This window comes from Limanda limanda, chromosome 4 (assembly GCF_963576545.1).
Source record: "Limanda limanda chromosome 4, fLimLim1.1, whole genome shotgun sequence".
Lineage (NCBI taxonomy): Eukaryota > Metazoa > Chordata > Actinopteri > Pleuronectiformes > Pleuronectidae > Limanda > Limanda limanda.
In genome coordinates this window covers 8,672,474-8,690,755 of record NC_083639.1, presented here as the reverse complement: position 1 = coordinate 8,690,755, position 18,282 = coordinate 8,672,474, and the positions used below count along the sequence as shown (strand labels likewise).

Here is an 18,282-nt window from a genome sequence, read left to right as displayed (position 1 = left end):
AATTGATGACTTGGTCATCAGATAATAATATTAATATGTACCATTTAAGCACAACGGCCCTTTGTTTGCAAACAAATATTTTGGCTTTTCATAGAAGAAAAACCAGCGGTGTCACTACCAACATTAATAGCGGCTCTGTTCTGCTCAAGTGCCCCAATGAGACATGACAGTGAACCAGCAGGCACAATACCAGGAAAATGAGGCTGAGGCAGTTAAATGGAACTCAGCCGACATTAATCTCGTTATTTATGCCTGTTCCTCTCCTGCTGTGACATGTCAAAGTATCCTATGTAAAAAAAAAAGCCTTATTAACAAAGGAGCCAACTCATCATGTCAGCTGATACTGTACATCAGGAAAACATGTTAAATAGGACAAACCATGGTTGATATTGTTCTTTAGTGCAGCTAATCAGCATAAGATTAGCATTAACAACATTCAGTGTACCAGGGTAGTTGACTGGTTTCTCATTTTGCCTTGTGAGGTACTTTTGCATGAATATACCTAAATTGTATTCTTCCTCTATATAATGTAGTACTACACTTCCTTTCAGAAGGACAATCTTAGTCCACATTTAGTCTTTTTCATTCCAGATGGAGATTGTAATGAGAAAAGTGTTCAGATGATGCTGCTGATTAAATAAACGCATACTGAGAAATGATTTAAACACTCCTGATGGGCTGAGGCGGAGACAGTCAGGGAGACTGAGTCTATTCTCAGTCGGTGCAGCAGTGTATTAATAACTACAGCTCTCACTCTAATCCAGATAAGAGGCTTTCTCAGCATTGCTCACTTCCACCTCTTGGAAACCAACTCAGGCATGTTTCCATGAAAACAGTCACATTGCAACTTCCCATTCATGTGTACGTTTGAGTGGCCGGTCAACGATGAGAACAAAAAACACTCGGGGGGAAAAACAAAAAGGAAAAAGAGGTTTGTTTCTCTGAAATCGACAGGCATGTATGATCCCCCTCTGAGAATAACACCAGTGTGTTGACAGATGTCCACTACTACCTAACAACAGTTTTCCACGAACAATTCCATTTAAATTTCCCTTTGATCTGTTTTGCGCCAAATTATAGTAGACATTATCTCAAGGCACTTTACATAGACCTTAAGTATAATAGAGAAACCCAACAGTCCCCACAATGAGCAAGCTCTTTGGAGATGTGGACAGAAAAACCTCCCTTAATAACTGGAAGAAACCTCCAGCAGAACCAGACATCTGCCTCACCGTTTGGGGTGAGCAGAGAAAAATGGGAAGGAGAGGAGATAGGGCTGGAAAAGAGGGTAGAGAATAGAGAGAGAGAGGGGGGAGCGGGGGAGAGAGAGACCAGGAACAGCATCAGGTTTCAACTCTGTTGTTATAATGAAAACAATAAGCGTGAACAGCCTTTTGATCTTCATTCTGGTAATAATGTTGTAAGGAAGAGTGTTTTCCACTAATGGAGGATCTCTGTCATGGCTGCTGGTGGGAGCACAGGCAGGGGGAATGCAAGTGTACGCACTCAAGCAGCTTGGTGCCATGTGGGAACTTTGGCTGGCAACAGGACCATCAGCCAGGTAGCTTCATATTCTTGCAGCAGCTCAGAAAATAGGCTGAGGAGCATGACGGACAGGAGAGGATGGAAGCGGGCTGGTTGTCTGTAAGGATGCGCGACTTAAGTACATAAAGGTTGGACGATCGCTCTAAGAAGTCTGGATTTTCATTAAGAATCCAATCTCAAATCCTCCCAGGTCTCCTCTGCAGGCTGAGGAGGGGCTTGTCTGCAGGGTCGATCTTAGGTCAGATTGAGTTCATGACGGGTGGAGGGAGAATAGGGAGGGAGGACTAGAGCGCAGACACACAGGAAGGCTGCTGCAATAGAGGAACTCTAATAGATAAAGTGATGAGGACACAGACAGATAGGAAGGGACAGACAACAGGTAACACACAGGTAACAGGAGGAGGAACACACACATGACATATGATTTTGTACAGGGATAAAAGGGCTGGTACGAACACCAGGGAGCAGATGATGGAAACAGAGGTAGAAGTTCCAGTGGACATCATGAACCACAGGTGGACAGGTGGGTCAGGACACAGGAAGTATATACGGGGCCATCTAGTGGGCAGAGGGAGTATGGTAGAAACCCCAACAGCAAGTTCAAGCTACCCATTCATACCAGCAGTGAAAAACACTCTGGATAACTAGAGGAAACATTTCTGAAATTGATTTCTCTGAAATCCACAGGCCTGTTTGATCCCCTTCCGAGAAGAACCAGCTTGGTAACCAGATGTCACTTAATACTCATCATCCTCTGATCTTCATTCTGGTTATGATTTTTTAAAGCTTTCTGGTTTTTACTTCTGGTGATGGAAGATATCTGATTTTAGAAAAGATACAGGACATGAAAAAAATGCAAAACACACACTGTACCCTCTCTTTTTTATTTGATCCTTTACAATGACTGTGTCAGTCGTCTCTGACCGCATGTCAAGTAGTGTCAGCCTGACCTTAATTTATCCACACGCAACATTAGATACAACACGGGTAATCAGTGTAGCCTCAGATATCTCCATTCTTCTACATTTTGAATGGAAGAGGTTCATTAAGGTGACACAGCAGGGACCGGACCCCTCGGCTCCAAACTCTCATTTTGTGTAAACCATGATCAGAATACCTGTTGTATCATGATGTCCATAACAGGAAAACAACTGGGATGTAAGACACGTTTAAAAGCTTTTTGAACATATTACAGGAGAGTTTGCTTAGCTGTCGGGTTCACTCAGTTCATGAACAGTAAAAAAACATTCCTCTTTGCAAATTGAATGTCAAATGCTCACAGTGTTCTCCCTCTGGACCAGCCTCTGTTCCCTGGGGTGTCACACTGTCCCAGAGTCACAGTGTGTGGTCGTGGAGTGTGACCCTGATCCGCGTTCTAGTCTCTGTGACGGAGACCCTCATATGTGAAAGGGGTAGTCCTGCAGGTAGCGCAGCAGAGGCGTGGGGAGTGGCAGGAGTTCCGAACAGTTTGTGTGTCTGTTGATGGTGAGGCGTGCCAAGTGCTGCAGAGAGGGGAAGGCCTCTGGTTTGTGTAAAGGTTGCATCAGGTTTAAGGGAACTCCACTGGCAGGGTCAGGCTTCTCTTTGGGGGTAAAGTCATTGGATGCCGGGTCCTGTGGCGTGTGGCCCGAGGTCTTGTAGTGCTGTATGAGGGTGAGGACGTTCGGGAAGGACTGCAGGTGAGGCAGACCAGGGGAGATGGAGTCCAGCCAGAAACAGCCCCTGCTGTACTCTATCCGCACACTAGTAGGTCCACAGCGCGTCTTCACTGACAGTGCCAGCACATACTGCGGGTGGCTGCTGTCCCGCACCAGGAACGTTCCCTCAGACTTTGTCAGGAGAGCTTCCCGAGCATCACTCGCTGAGAGGGAACCCCAGTACCAGCCTGGAAAAAAAGAGGATCACACTCTTATTGTTCACTCGCAATTAAATCTCTTTTAATCACAAAAGACATCTTTTGGCTTCTTTAGCATCTCAATTACAAACCGAGCTTCAAATAGTAAACACTCCGTCGATTCCCCTTAAGATAATCAGCACCTGGCAAAGCTCTTAAATACATGATCATATTACCCCCAATAATCTTGTTGGCCATCACAAGGTAATGGCACACACAGCGTAAAAAAAACCCATGTAAATAACATTAGAATAAGAAACACACACACAGTGTGCAGCTGTATGGTTGTACAGGAAATAATTTGTCAATGCAAATGGCTGGATGTTGTATAAATAATAAATAAATAAAATAAATACAATGTGAAGTGAAAAGCAGTGAAGTACCTGAGGTCTGTAGATACTGGAAGGTGGTGGCGATGCAGCGGTGGTCCTCTGCTGGGTCCCAGCACAGAGGAGAGGGACGTGACCAGCATGAGGCTTCTCGCTCCTCATGTTGAGAAATGGTCACTGCCCGGGCAACCATTTCTGACTGTTAGCATGCAGAGACGTCAAGATAATGTTCATGTTGAGGCACTGACAAAATACACATTTACATTAGCAGTCTGATTCTTGTGCAACTTTACACTGTTTTCTGCTCCAAACTATCTCTTGCAAATGATGAAAATTATAAAAACCTAGTCGGTGACTGAACATATGTTTTCGGTTGCACTTCAGTTTGAGAGCATCATATTTATTGTGACCAAAATGAGCCAACAAGCATAAAACAGAACAAAATAAAAAAATGGTAAACATACAAACAAATCAAACAAAAAACTAAACATAGGATAAATACATAACATACTACTACTATTACTACTACTAGTAATAATAACTACAGTGATATAACGAAAGTAATAGCTCAATTATTAGGTATGTATAGATACATTTCAACACTTATAACTTGACAATTACTCAGGTACATGGTTGGTTTCCATATATAAATTGTTTGAATAACTCTTATTTACAACCACCACAGATAAATAGATATTAATGCAATTTCTTTGTTTGTATATTTATATCTGACTGTAACGAGCAAATCAGCTACTCTGTAGTCCAGCAGTTATTGAAAGTAATATTACATATACATGCACATGCGCATGTACATGCACAATACATGTACTTGCATATAAAACAGGTCATAAATAATCATAATAATAACAACAACAATAATGAGAAAAACCACATCCCCCACATTACAATGAGAGCTCCACTATGTTTGAAATTATCTTACCTTAAATCAAAGACAACCATATGGAATCTGAGCAGATTTATAAACAGTCCAGAGAATAATCCATCAAAATGTCAATAATCAGATATCATCGACTGACTCTGATGGAGGCGACACTGAACATTTCTGTAGAGAATATATCGTCTGAGAGTGTGTGAGCTGTAACTCAAAGTGTGTGTGTGTGTGTGCTCAGTATTCAGTGAACTGCAGGACAGAAAACAGCTCGGCTCAGTCTGAACTCACTCAGCTTCCAGGAATCTGATTCCGAGAAAGGTTTTGTGTGACAGCGCCCGCAGTGACACTCTGCAGCTCTGAGCCCCGTCAAAACACACACTGTGTGCACACACCACTTCCTGTATGCACTTTAAAAATAAAACGCACTGCACTTCATCTCAAAACACTGTAGACTTGTGGAAAATTGTTTTAAAAATGCCCCTATTCTTTGTTTTCAGGGCCTTGGCTGGGAGAGAATTTCATATTTTAAGTAAAGCCCATTTGCAGCTCCACCTATAACCTATTCTGAAGTCACTGAAATGTTCTAGTTATTTAAATATTGCAAATTTAATGTGTTCACGACATTGTGATGAAGTCTAGGATTATGAACTAAATGGTGTCTGAGTAAATTGCATGGGGAAATGAAAGAATAATTTTGAAGTGATACTGGAGTTACAGAAATATGACCTGCAATAACTGTTTCTGTCAGCATGGAACATAATAAGCGTTTTAGATTATGAAACATATCCACGATTTTTTTATAGCCAATATTATGACAATTTGTATTATTCCTTTAATAATTTATTAATACTTACTGTGTGTGTACAAAAATATTCATTCAATAGTTGTGCACTATCACCTGCATGTGAAATGTAAACAAGTGGAAGAATGCACTTGTTTATGGCTTACGGAAGCAGTTACGTCAAAGCCATATATCATTGTTTGTTTTTGATTTGTAATATGAATCTATTCACTTCACCTACTAACGTTTGCAAACTGAGCTACAAGAGACTGGAGTCAAATTCGTTCTATGCATAAACATGTTCATGCAGATGTTTTTTTTTAATTTTTACAGTCAATTCTTTCCGTCTCTGTAACAAACGCACCAAAGCCTCTATAAAGCTGCTTTACCACTTTAATTGTCACCTCCATCACCTGTTGTTTTTTTTTCTGACAGTTTTTAGTCTTTTATGCTGCAAGAGTAGAGCAGAACTTCCGGTGCTCTTAGTGCTGTTGCCTTGATACAGCCTCAGGCAGCAACTTGTGTAATGCTGGATTCACGTTCAGTGGAGTGGAAATACAGTTTTACAACCATACACTGTATATATGTATTATATAATGTCACTTATACAGTTTCAAAATTATAACCACAGGATCTCTGACTTTCTGACTCTCTGTCTTTGTGTCTTTTTTTTTTAGCAGTCACACATTTGCTCTATATCAAACACACTCCATCCATTCATCCATCCATTCATTCCCTCCAGGATCCACAGTTTGTTGTTAACACAGACTTCTCAGCCTGTGGAGATTTGTGAAGCAAATGGCGGATTCCCCCCCCCCCCCCCCCCTATTTTTTCTTCTCTTTTTGTTTTCCAGGAATTCCACTGAACTGTGCCATGTCAGAAACCAGTATGTCTTCAAAAAGTCAAGGCTAACAATCTCCCGCCCACGCCACAGTTCCCATGTACAGAGATAATGACCACATGAAAACTGCCTTTCAGTACTGTGCCGCGTTTCCAGGAAAAAAAAAGTTCACATCAAGAGTCTTTCCCGTGAGCAGTGAGAGCAGCAGAATGCACAGCTGAATGCTTCTGGGTAGGGAGGCTTCCTGGAAACACACACAACAAATTGACCTCTACTACTGAGCAGTGATCCCTGATGCTGCTGCAGGCCTACTAAGAATATATGGGACTATAGAACAACACACATGTACACTGACACGTACACACACAGTGGGAGAGTAACAAGGTCACAAACACGAGGAAATAAAGAAAACATTTTATTGTGGCTCCATGTAAAACCACAGCCGTTAAATATATGTAGATGTAGTTAAATCTTGACTGTGTGAATGCAGGCCACTGCAAAATATGTGATTTGGATGAATTTTCATGATTTGAAGAGTGAACCTCTGCACCAATGAAATGTAACGAACAATCCACTTTAAAACAGAAATGTCATAGCCATTCCCAGTTATCTTTAAGAACTGTATAAATACTAGAGATCAAACAAAGAAGAAGAGCAGACGGGGGACGATGCCGTCAACTTTGAGACAAATTGGCAAATGTAAATAAATCCAGGAAATAAAAAGCATTTTATTCCTTCAAGTTGTCCTCTGAAATCTCTACCAGTGGCCTGATAAGACTCCAGCAAATCACTGCTCCATTCCAAGAAATAGACTGACGCACAGCCCTCGGCTAAAACCACACCTTGTGTTTCTTACATTTCAGTAGTTGTGCTGATTCATCTGGGAGCATTTGAAGCATTTTTTGTACTGTATGTGTTTTTATGTATGCAACATGTTCCCTGTCTTCACGACAAATTTCTCCCTGGTGGAGACCAATAAACTAACCTAACCTAACCTAACCTGAAGACCTTTTTCTTCCCCTTTGGACAGAGTCAAACTCGCTGCAATTCATCATCATAATATATATATATTGAGTATTAGCTTGTTGAAGTTCTTTATTGAAGTTAGATTTATGTTTACAGTATGTTATATTCCAATCTAAAACTCATATAAGATGTTTTTATGGGCACAATAAAGTGAACATGTTCTAGATGCTGTTTGCTTCCTTATATAAACATTTCCCTAAGATTCTGACATATTTTAGTATCTTTATAAAAATGTGGATCTTGACCAGAATTTAAATTAAGTCGTGAACACTGTCCATCGCCACACAGCAAGACGGTTCCCACCATAATTCCTGGTTCTTTGGAGTTTGCATATTCTCCCAGTATCTGTCTGGGTTTCCTCCGGGTACTTCGGCTTCCACCCACAGAGGTCATGGGTCAGGTTGGGGTTAGGGTAAATTAGGACTCTTAAGTTGTTTGTCTCTGTATGTCAGCCCTGCAAATCACTGGTGACCTACACCACCACTACTCTCAAGGAAGCTCACCAGAGACTTTTCTTTTTCAGACGGCTAAAAAAATTATGTTGTTTCAAGCAGAGGCTTGATGCATTTATATCGTGCGGCATTGGAGAGAGCCCCCTTTCCTTTGCTATCACTTTTAGGATTTATTATTCCCTTCTTTGAAAAGGCTCAGATTTTACTACGTGTGCCAAGACAAATTCCAAACGATAAAGTAGTATCAAGGTAAAGTTGTCCAGGGTTTCCCCCGCTTCTTGCCCAATATCAGCTGTGATTGGTTCCAGCTCCCCCAAAACTCTCGATCTTTAAGTTGTATATATTTGATGGATAGATGGATTTCAAAAAGATTTGGCCTCACAGCAGGAGTTTCATGTGGCTGATAAATCCACTGATTCACCAGATGTAAGAAGATGAACATGACTGTAGATTTGTACCTGAAAGCTGCTGCACCTATATTTAGGAGTCGTTACTTCTTCATGACCTTGTTTCCACATAAACTGGTGTACTAACTAAAATACGTCAGCTTATCACCCTCCATTACCCCGACAGTTGACTTCTCATTCAGCTTTCACAAAGCAGCTCCTTGAATTTAGTATCTTGGCTTTAATTTCACAAAAATATTCACATTTTCACATTTCTGCTTCGCGCTGGATCTATCTTTGTGTGTGTGTGTCCTTGAGTAAAAATAAAGAAGGAATGGCTAGAAGTTAAACGGTCAAATAACAAGTCAATTCATACATATCGGGTATCGGTTTTCTTCTTGTGTACTTGTTTATATATATGTGTGTGTACAGCATCTAACTTTCTTCGCCGTTCTCCCCCGCGCCCTTGATGATGCGTTTGTTGCCCCTCTTGCCTCCTGGTCCACGCGGCTTGGCAAAGGCCTGCTTTAAGGTGTGCTCCATCGGGTGCACCTCCTCGTACAGGAAGTCTTCTGTCAGACCATCGCCACTGTCTATCTCCATCTACACACACACACACACACACACACACACACACACACACACACACACACACACACACACACACACACACACACACACACATTTGTTTCCTAAGTTAGAATCTTCAGCAGATGGAAGCTTTGGACGTTAAACAATAAGTGGGTGATGTTGTACCTTTTTGGTGACCTCCAGCTGGTAGTCTCTCTCCACCTCGTCCAGTAGCCTGTTCTTACAGCTGGAGTACAACATCCTCTCCTTGATACTGCAGGTGTAGCCAGGCATCGAATATATGAACACTGGAGGAGCGCATGAAGTGGTCAGTCGATATTTGTTGCTTCACTGGATCAGTTATAATAGTGTCTGCTGTTCAAGATTCTTTGACAAAGACACAAGACCCTGGTGCGCTGGAACTTAACTTCAATCGAATAGAAGTAGTAAACATATGGACATTATTGTACAGATTGATGTCATGTCTAAAAGCTGCAGTTAATTATTTTCACCACTTGGGAGCAGTGGAAAAAGCTGAAAACACAACATAATAAAGTTATTATGGCTGACACATTAGCGAACAGTTGACCTTTTACACGCCCTGTCGATGAGAAGCAACAGCAGCATTCATTTGAACTTACAAGCTGCCTCGCTCGCCTGCTACGCTCATTCTGAAGATAAGATCATAGAAAATATAGAAAAAATAAAAGTAAAAGATAAAGAATTACATCGAAAATACAAGTGAAGACAAACTAAAAAATAAAATTAAGTGTATATGACGACCAGTGCCTATTAGTATACATCAATAGAAATGAGAGTAAGATAAGCAAAGTTACTGTGACTTGTCAAATCTGGGCGAGAGAGAGTGTGTACTGACCCAGCGCCTCCTGCACCTGACCCTGGTGGGAATGTTTGAAGATGAAGAAGTGGTATCTGGGTGAATCTGTGGGGATCCTGTAGGGAAGATCTTTGGTCTCTGTGGGTTTGGTGTGAACCAGCTCGATGGTCTCTCGCTCTACATCCAGTTTCTGAGACACAACGGGCACAACAAAGCTCATGGGTCAAATAATGCACCGTTGATTTTGCTTAGTTTTTTCCAACAAGCACTAGTATAAGGGGGGTGTCTTACATGTTGCATGCTGTACACTTTAATAGTAATACAATATATGTGAGTGTGAGCTCACCAGTTGTATGTAGTTGATGCGTTTCTGCTTGAGTTGCTGCAGAGCTCGTTTGGCCTCTTCTTGTAACGGGAATGCAAGGCCCTGCAGAGCCTGTGCCCTTTTGTCTAAGCCAAACTCCATTGTAACCTGCACAATAAAACAAATGCAAATAAAATAACATGACTGCTTCTATAGAAAATGTATGTACATGTACAGGACAACACAAACCTTGGCTCGTGGGGTTGGATTACTGGCTCGTCTACGTTCATCCTGTGGACAGAAGAGACAGTTTTAAAAACGATCCACTGCTTTCTTCTTCATGTAGACACTTGAATTTGTATCAGCAGGGAAATCTACATACCCATACGACTTTATCCTACAAGAAAAAAAAAAGTTGAAGCAATCAGGATGAATACAGAAGATTCTGCATGAATAACTAAGTATCCATATTCAGACGTATGATATTGTCTTAACTCTACCTCTGTGAATTTAATTTGTTGCAGTTGCTGCTCGGCAGCTGTGAGAGGAGCCGGGGAGGAGCAGGACGACATGTGACGCAGGTAACCCTGGAAGCACACGTCCTCCTGCAAACACAGACAAACGGAGGCTGAGGTACTTTGTCTTTTAAAGAATGGATGAGGTGTCAAACCTAAAAAGTTTCACTGACCTCGACTGTGCCAAACATTTCATCTTTGATGTGACCTCCTCCGAACTCTTTCTTCAGTGTGGCACGGGTCGCTGCATACATCATCTTCTGCCTCACCTGGAGGATGGCACAGCAGACAGGAGGACAGAATGAACTCCAGACATGGGTTTTATGTCATGATCACTTACTTACTTACTTATCAGTCTTTACTTCTTGACTGAATACAAAATTACCCTTCAATTGTAGAGACAAGATATAAGATATAATGTGACTTTTATTCTTAAATATCTTATTTCCTCTTGGCTCTAATCCCAGTCTGTCTGCAGCCTTTCCTGAGTGAGTTTTGCATGGTCACTCTCTGTGGTCTTTCTCCCACAGTACACAGACATACAGATCGGGGTTAGGTTCATTTGAGACTTAACATTTAGTGTAAATGTGCATGTGGGTGTAACAGTCTGTTTTTCTATGTATCATGCTATACACTAATGACTTGTACCCCACCTCTCAACCGATGCCGCTTCGATTGGCTACAGCTCGACCCTCAGGATAGATAGAATAGATATCATAGATAGAAGGATGGAAGGATGGATGGATGAAAGGATGGAAAGGATGGAAGGATGGATGGATGATCTTATTTGAGTTCGTTAAAGTGTTTTTAAAATACCTAGATTTAATCTTATTCCAGGTTTGCAGTAACTTTGCATTGTTTTGAATGACTAAATTCGAAAACTAGCTAATCAACCATCACATGTGGATCAGCATCTCCTTAACTTACTGCTGATTGTTCAGGTGACCAGGCAATGAAGACCCACTGGTATCCCTGTGCATTCTGGGAGTCCAGACGATAGAGGATGTAGCAGGGCTCCCGAGGCGTGAGGAGAGGCAGCAGGCACTGGTCGTAGTCTCTGTCCCAGCTGGATGCCGGCTCTCTGAACGAATCCAACACCAGCTCCTCTGCAGACAGAAGATATGTGCATCACTTAACTCACCTCAGGATTTAGAATGAGAACCTAACTAAGTCAATTTATTGTAGTAGAAGTAAATATCAAATTTGTACCATTTGTGATGACAATCTTCATGATTCTGATGGCACCTCCCTTCGCCCCGGCCAGAAACTGACTCAGCTCAGATGTTGCTTGAGTAACCAGATATAAGACAGACAAGTCAAAATTGAGGATGGGGGGGGTTAGGTAAGTAAGAACCTGAGACACCACCTCAGGGAGAACATTTGATCCACTGCCAGGGACTCGCGCTATCACCTCAAGTGACAGAGATGGACACACAAATGTACGAAATGACCAGAGAAATGTGAGTTTGACTGATGACACGTCCTCATCTTCCCCTGGTTTCAGACTGTGAACGGGAAGATTGATGCTGAAAACTAGATTTAACCATTTGTTGAGTCCCACCCCCCCAACCCCCTCCTCTCTCACCATGGTTACCAAACACAGCTGTCTCATAAATGATGTAAGAACGGGTGAGGAAGGAAAGAGAGAGATATGCTTCCGCCAACCTGTCCCCCTGCGCTCCAATTACCAAATGCAATAACACACATCCATGTATATACGTTGCTCTAAGTGATAGATATCACAATTACCTGCATCACAACACAGATCATAGACACATTAACTGAGAACCAGACTTGTGATGTCAGAGACGTGTGTATTTTACAGCACACGATTATTTATATTAACAGAATTTAAATGAAAAAGGTTAGGTATAGTTTAATTCACTAAAAAAATCAGAGAATATCATGAATGAGACTAACAGGTACAAAATAAAAGAAATTTAAAAAAAGCAATTACACTGAATCTAGAACCAATTAAGGGACGACCTAATTGACAGAGTTGTTTTTCTTTAAGGATATTGAAATACTTTCCATTTAAAAATGTTTTGCCTACCGTTAATTCCAGTTTGGTGGGACATCTTGTCTCAGTCACCTCTACACACTGCTCTCTTGCAATAAGGACCAGGTTCCAGGTGTGTGTGTCCTCTCTCCTGGTGTCTGCTCGGCAGGTAGGCTGCCTCTCCACTGATGGCAGACAGACGGACCCACGCACACCATCGACATTAACGCCTGGAGGGTGACTCGGGAGATTCCTAACACTTGAAATACAATCTGCGGAACCGTGGCTGATGAGTAATAACGTGCCTGTCAGTGGATATGCCACCCTAACCGCTGATCTAAAACTCTTTGCGTATCGATGACCGCAACTCTGAAGAGTCTCGGTGGGGGTGCCTCTCCCAGGTCACACACCGTCCTGTCCTGTTGTGTGAGGGGCCCGCCGAGCTGTGGACGAATCCACTGCTCGTGACATCAGCGCAGGGTTTTCAGATGCTGCCAGGGGGACACACACACGGAATGACATTTTATCACGGAGGCCGCAGCAGATACAACTGCATGATCTCAAATTCCAGCCGCGGTAATGTGACACCAAGGCCGAATCTGGCCCCTAAATTCATCATTGTGACCAGGGAACAAGATCAGTGTTGAAGCTCAGGACATGTTGTGCATACGGATAGAAGGTGTTAATATTGACAGCTGATGAAGAGGAGGGAGTGAGGCAGGACAGCTCAAGCCACAGGTGCACTGTTAAAATATGAGAATGTACATGTTCACATTTAAACACTGTTCAACTCAAAGTGTAAGAGAAGAGCTGCAGATGTGTAAACAGGATGAGGTGGCTCCTAAATGTCAGTTCACATAAATCCATCACTGACACACTAGCAAAGTCACTGATATACACACACGGGTTTGTGAAGATTTCCTTATTAGGCCTTTTTTATTGACTTCCATTCATTGTGGACAGCCTAACCTAAACCTTTTCCCTAACATTAACCTTGACCACAACTCACACCTTACCTCTAACCTAAACCAGGACTGCAGGAATTACACTTTGACACATTAGGTCCACTGGTCCTGGTCAAGGCCACAAGGTCAGTGATTACAGCAAAAGGTACACACGAGTGAATGAGTGTGACAAGTTAAAAAGTTATCAACAATCTTAAAGACAAGAGCTTAACCTATCAGATGCCCCCCCCCCCCCCTACACACACAAGTTGGTGAGAGAAAGATAAGTGTGCACCTGTGAGGTTACCTGTGATGGGATCATCCATTATTCACTCTGTGGTGAGCAAACAACCCAAGCATCTATACATTATTCAGCAGAGCCCCCCCCCCCCACTCCTCCACTGCAGGAAGACACACTTTATGTGTTCAAATAAAGAAAACAACCATTCATCCAAATGATTAACGATGCCTTTGTTTCTCTCTCACACTTGCATGGTTGTTCACAGATTGGTTTACCAACTGAGTTTGTTGAGTGAGATTACATGAGCGATGGGTTGTTGTTGTGGAAACTGCAATATACCAGTCAACAGAAATGAACGAGCGGCTATCTTGATTTAAGAGACATGGACATATATATATATATATATGTCATATGTCAGAGAGAGAGAGAGAGAAAGAGCTGTGTGTGCTATTGAGCATCATGTAGTTAGTGCTGACCGTAGTTAAATTTCAGAAGTTGAAACTTAATGGCTTCCAAAAGGAGGAGAGCGCTCTTTGATCTTGTGAATATTTCACATCATCTCCAGTAACTATAGCGAACAGGAACAAGATCCTTCTCTTCTCATAAAAGCTTTTGGCTGCTTTTTCTCTTCTGTAAATTGTAAATTTAATGTCAAAATGTACAGTGTTTATGTTCGCACCATGTCACACAGCAACAAATCAGGTCTCCCGTGTTTATTGAATGCTCTGGATGAAAATTATTATCTTTATCGAAAGAATGCATTGCTTTTATACTGCATTATATATGCATTATTATATTATATAAAATTTTAAAGACCAAAGTATTTATCAAAAATAAACAGTTATTGTCAGAATATTGATAATAAAAGTAACCGTTAACTGCAGCTATATTAATCGAAAACAAGTAATCATTAATATCAAAATGTTTAATAATAAAAACACAGAAAATGTTTCACATACATTATGTAGAACACACCATGACAAATGGTTAACATTTTAAAATTTGGATTCTATAAAAAACAATAACATTTTTACAGAAAAAATGTTCTTCAGTTGCAATAGCATTATTTTTAAAAATACTGTAAAATACTCATGATAAAATGTTTAACATAAAGATATTTAAAAAATGTCTAGTATGTCTCCAATATACTATAACACCAGTGTTTCTTATTGTGACAAAATACACATGAAGGTATTCCTGCATCACTTCATGATGACCATGTGTTGAACCGTACGAGGATCCACTCCCTCTACAAGTCGTCAATGCACGGAAGCCAAAAGTTCTGTTGAAAGAACAAGACGAGAAAATATAAATGATCACTCTGTTCATCGCTGTTTGTTCAGCAGTGGCTGATTTAGTGCATTTGATCGTCTCACCATGCTCGTGCAGGCGCTGGCAAACGTCATGTATCTGGGGTTGAACTGCAGCGTGTTGATGGGTCCTGGATGTTTCCCGTCCAGCACGGCCACCTTCATCCCGCTCTCAGTGCTCCAGACGTGGACTCTCCCGTCCTCTGAGCCTGCACAGCAAGACGTGTATAAACAAGATCAGGGAAGAGATCTCACAGGAGGGTCGACCAAATATAAAGCGCCTGAATGTTAGCTCACCGATCATAACAAACTGGGAGTCTGGAGTGAAGCAAGCCTCCAGGGAGATGCCCTTACTGTTGTTGTAGCCCTTCAAATGAGCAGAGACAGAGAAACCCTTAACAACATACAAGTAACTGTAAACAGGTGTGATTCAATAGATTTGTGGCTGAGTGATTAAATGACTGTGTGTGTCTCTTACAGAAAAATTGTGCAGCACAGATCCATTGAATGCATTGACAACACGAATCATCCCTCCGTTTGTGGAGATGAGAATCTGTTTCCCATCGTTACTGAACTTGAGTCCCGTCCAGTCACACACGCGATTAAACCTCGACTCAAAGGAGGCGAATGGACCCTTTCAACAGGGAGATATAAGGTGTTATAGACATGACATAATACAGCAGCAGTACAAAGGGCTCCCACACTCATAGACACAAAACGTGAACACGAGGAATTTGCATTTTTACCTTGTCGAAAGCACGAAGGTCGTAAAGTTTAATTGCCTGTGATTCCACCCCCGCGGCAAATATCAGCCCATCAGGGTCGAAGGAACAAACAGGTTTCCCCAGTGGATTAGTCAAACCCTGAAAGACAGACACACAAATAATTAGAAAGGTACTCAGTAAAGTGCATACCTCTGCAAGGAAAACCAAACAACGAACAAACACACTGCCCGGGGGGGAAACATACGCTCTGTGCTGGAGGTAATTCAGAGAAAAGGTGAAAAGTTAAGACAAAAAATATATAAATAATACCACCATATTTCAGCCAAATAAATTTTTGACTTGTGTTTGTGCCCTACACCTTACATATAGAGTTTAATTTACTATATTGTGCTTTAGCTGCTGTATGTTGGTAAAGCTTTCCATCTGAGAGGGCGGGTCCATATTCCTACAGCAGTTCTGGGGACACCCAGTGGACGCAGGACAAATGCTTCTTAATATCAAGAGGGTTTTGCCTGCTGTTGACATAAAGCAGCCTGTGCAGTAATTTCTGAAGTTCTGAGGAAGGGTCATTTTCCAACCTGTTCACAGAATAATCACCTGACAGTTTTGAGAGCGCAGGTCCCAGAGCCGGATCGTCCTATCCAGTGAGCCCGAGATAAACGTATCATCCACTGGAGACATGGAGAGCGCAATAACCCTGAAACCAATATGTGGTAAACAATCATTTTAGATGCGGTTAAGTGCAACAATGAAGAGAACAGATAGCATGAAGTAAAAGTTAATGGCACCTGTGGAGAACTTGTAGCTAGTTGCTATGTCAGAGGGAAACATGTTCACACTGATCAGGATTATAGTTTACCATTACAGCTCCTCTTATGTCTATGTATTCAAGTGTAATTGTGAAGATATACTTGTCAGCATAGTAGGATAAGATATGGATAGTTGATAGATTAGAAGATGTACTTTACTCATAAATGTATTGCAGTATTACACAATATTAAAATATGATATTTGGCTTCATGGTTTCATCTGGTTGGGACCTCTAGACCTTAAATACTTTCCAGTTTACACTATGCAGGAGAACCAAAATGTTTGCAGGTTTTCTGTTGGTAGTTGTATACCCATCACATGACAAGGGTCCTGCATACTTAATGCTTATGTAGCCTATTTTTAAGTGGTGGTCACATACACTCACCTTGCCGTGTGTCCGGGGAAATAGCGGATGTACTTGTTGTCACTCAGAGACAGGTATCGTATGGTATCTGCAAGACACAAAACATCTTCATTTACTAACACTAAAACATGTACTTTAAGTATATTTCTCATCTTGGAATTTGTCGCTTGTGTAACAACAGCTGGCTATCGGGAGTCCCAATGAAGTTTATGTAGGGGAGTGGGCGTGACCCAAGCAAAACCCCATTGAATTTTGGTCTGGGTAAAAACATTGCGAGATGGGGTGCTTTTCCAGATTATGGTTGATTTCTCTAAGAATACATCTTTGATCTTGATTGAAAAAAAAAAATCTGCCATGTTAAGGTGACTGATACTTATGAGTGTGCACCATGTAGTGTAGATCCCAATAAAAATCCAGATCAAGTGGATTTACGTGTTTCATAAAGGGGCTGTTAGGCCTTGGCAGAGGTTTGAGCTCCACTGAGTGTCATTCTAGTTACCATCTAGTTTGTTGGAGCTGTAGACCACTGTGTGTGTATCTCCATGTGTGTAGCGGATGAGGTCCACTCCATACTTCTTGCTGAACAGAGTACGTTTGGGTCTGAAAAAGAGAGAATACAATGTTTAAATCAGTAATTGTTATGATCGCATGAGAGCACTGGGAACATCCTGCACGCCCCCGTTCATAATTATTTTAGTATTTAGATATAAAAGCCCCATTCTAAGGTAAACAAAACAAAAACAAATCATATAATTTAGTTGATTACACACTCGTGAAAACAACACTGGGATGATGTAATACATTTCTGCCAATAGATCACTTTTATTTAAATCGTACAGACTTTAAAACAAAACAGAATTGAAAGAAATTAATTTAAATCTGAAAAGCCTGCTTCAAAACAATTTACGAGCAGAATAAAAGGTAAATCGATTACAATAGGTTAGGGTTAGAAAAATCTGATTTAAAAACGAGTTGAAGTGGCAAAACGATACACAATAAATTGATAGAAATGTGTAAAATAAATAGCTTCAAAAAACAATGGTGGTATGAGTTTGGGTTTTGTTTTTATAGTATAATATATATACTAACTTTCCCTCCTGGATGTCATACAGCACGATGGTGTCGTCGTCGCTGCTGGAGATCGCATGTTGACCATTGGGACTGAAGTCCACACAGTTGACTTTCTGGGAGTTCTCTCTGTAGGTCCGAGCCACTCGGAAGCTCCGCAGCACCCCGTCCGTGATCTTCATGTCTGCAGCGGCTCAGGAACATCAATACGGCCCGGAAACCAGGACCTGCATGGGGCCTCGGTTCTGATCTACTGGAGCCTGGGAGTCATTCTGCTGTTTGTCTGCTGCTGTCCTCCCGGGGCCACGACGCGAGGTCAGGGCTCATGTTTTCATTCAGACAGTAAAAAACAGTCAGATTTCACTGTGTAAACAAAAAGCAGCCATGTTGTTCCTACCAGCACTTCTTCTTCTTCTTCCAGGCACCATTTAGTGCATTGCTGCCTCC

General features: G+C 41.6%; 3 protein-coding genes across 4 annotated transcripts; all 3 read right to left on the bottom strand.

The window, feature by feature from the left end:
• Nucleotides 1-2,424: 2,424 nt before the first annotated feature.
• Nucleotides 2,425-4,919, bottom strand: LOC133000371 (cytokine-inducible SH2-containing protein-like). Of its 2 annotated transcripts, none has more exons than XM_061070292.1 (3): nucleotides 4,709-4,919; nucleotides 3,823-4,011; nucleotides 2,425-3,430 (listed from the first exon to the last, which is right to left on the bottom strand). In XM_061070292.1, the coding sequence occupies exons 2-3, from the start codon at nucleotides 3,959-3,961 to the stop codon at nucleotides 2,943-2,945; spliced, it is 627 nt and encodes a 208-aa protein (XP_060926275.1). In that variant the 5' UTR covers nucleotides 3,962-4,011; nucleotides 4,709-4,919; the 3' UTR covers nucleotides 2,425-2,942. The 2 variants fall into 2 exon arrangements, with proteins under 2 accessions (XP_060926275.1, XP_060926276.1); XM_061070293.1 differs by having other exon boundaries at nucleotides 3,823-3,967.
• Nucleotides 4,920-8,582: 3,663 nt separating this feature from the next.
• LOC132999372 (twinfilin-2-like) lies at nucleotides 8,583-12,452 on the bottom strand. Its single transcript, XM_061069030.1, has 9 exons — nucleotides 12,428-12,452; nucleotides 11,584-11,661; nucleotides 11,302-11,480; nucleotides 10,548-10,643; nucleotides 10,360-10,464; nucleotides 9,902-10,027; nucleotides 9,595-9,745; nucleotides 8,904-9,025; nucleotides 8,583-8,750 (listed from the first exon to the last, which is right to left on the bottom strand). Exons 1-9 carry the CDS (start codon nucleotides 12,450-12,452, stop codon nucleotides 8,583-8,585), a joined length of 1,050 nt encoding a protein of 349 aa, XP_060925013.1.
• A 2,116-nt stretch (nucleotides 12,453-14,568) lies between these two features.
• On the bottom strand, nucleotides 14,569-18,221 carry LOC132999371 (WD repeat-containing protein 82-like). Its single transcript, XM_061069029.1, has 9 exons — nucleotides 17,857-18,221; nucleotides 17,267-17,367; nucleotides 16,789-16,855; nucleotides 16,191-16,290; nucleotides 15,615-15,731; nucleotides 15,347-15,502; nucleotides 15,166-15,235; nucleotides 14,935-15,077; nucleotides 14,569-14,840 (listed from the first exon to the last, which is right to left on the bottom strand). The coding sequence occupies exons 1-9, from the start codon at nucleotides 18,015-18,017 to the stop codon at nucleotides 14,808-14,810; spliced, it is 948 nt and encodes a 315-aa protein (XP_060925012.1). The 5' UTR covers nucleotides 18,018-18,221; the 3' UTR covers nucleotides 14,569-14,807.
• Nucleotides 18,222-18,282: the final 61 nt, after the last annotated feature.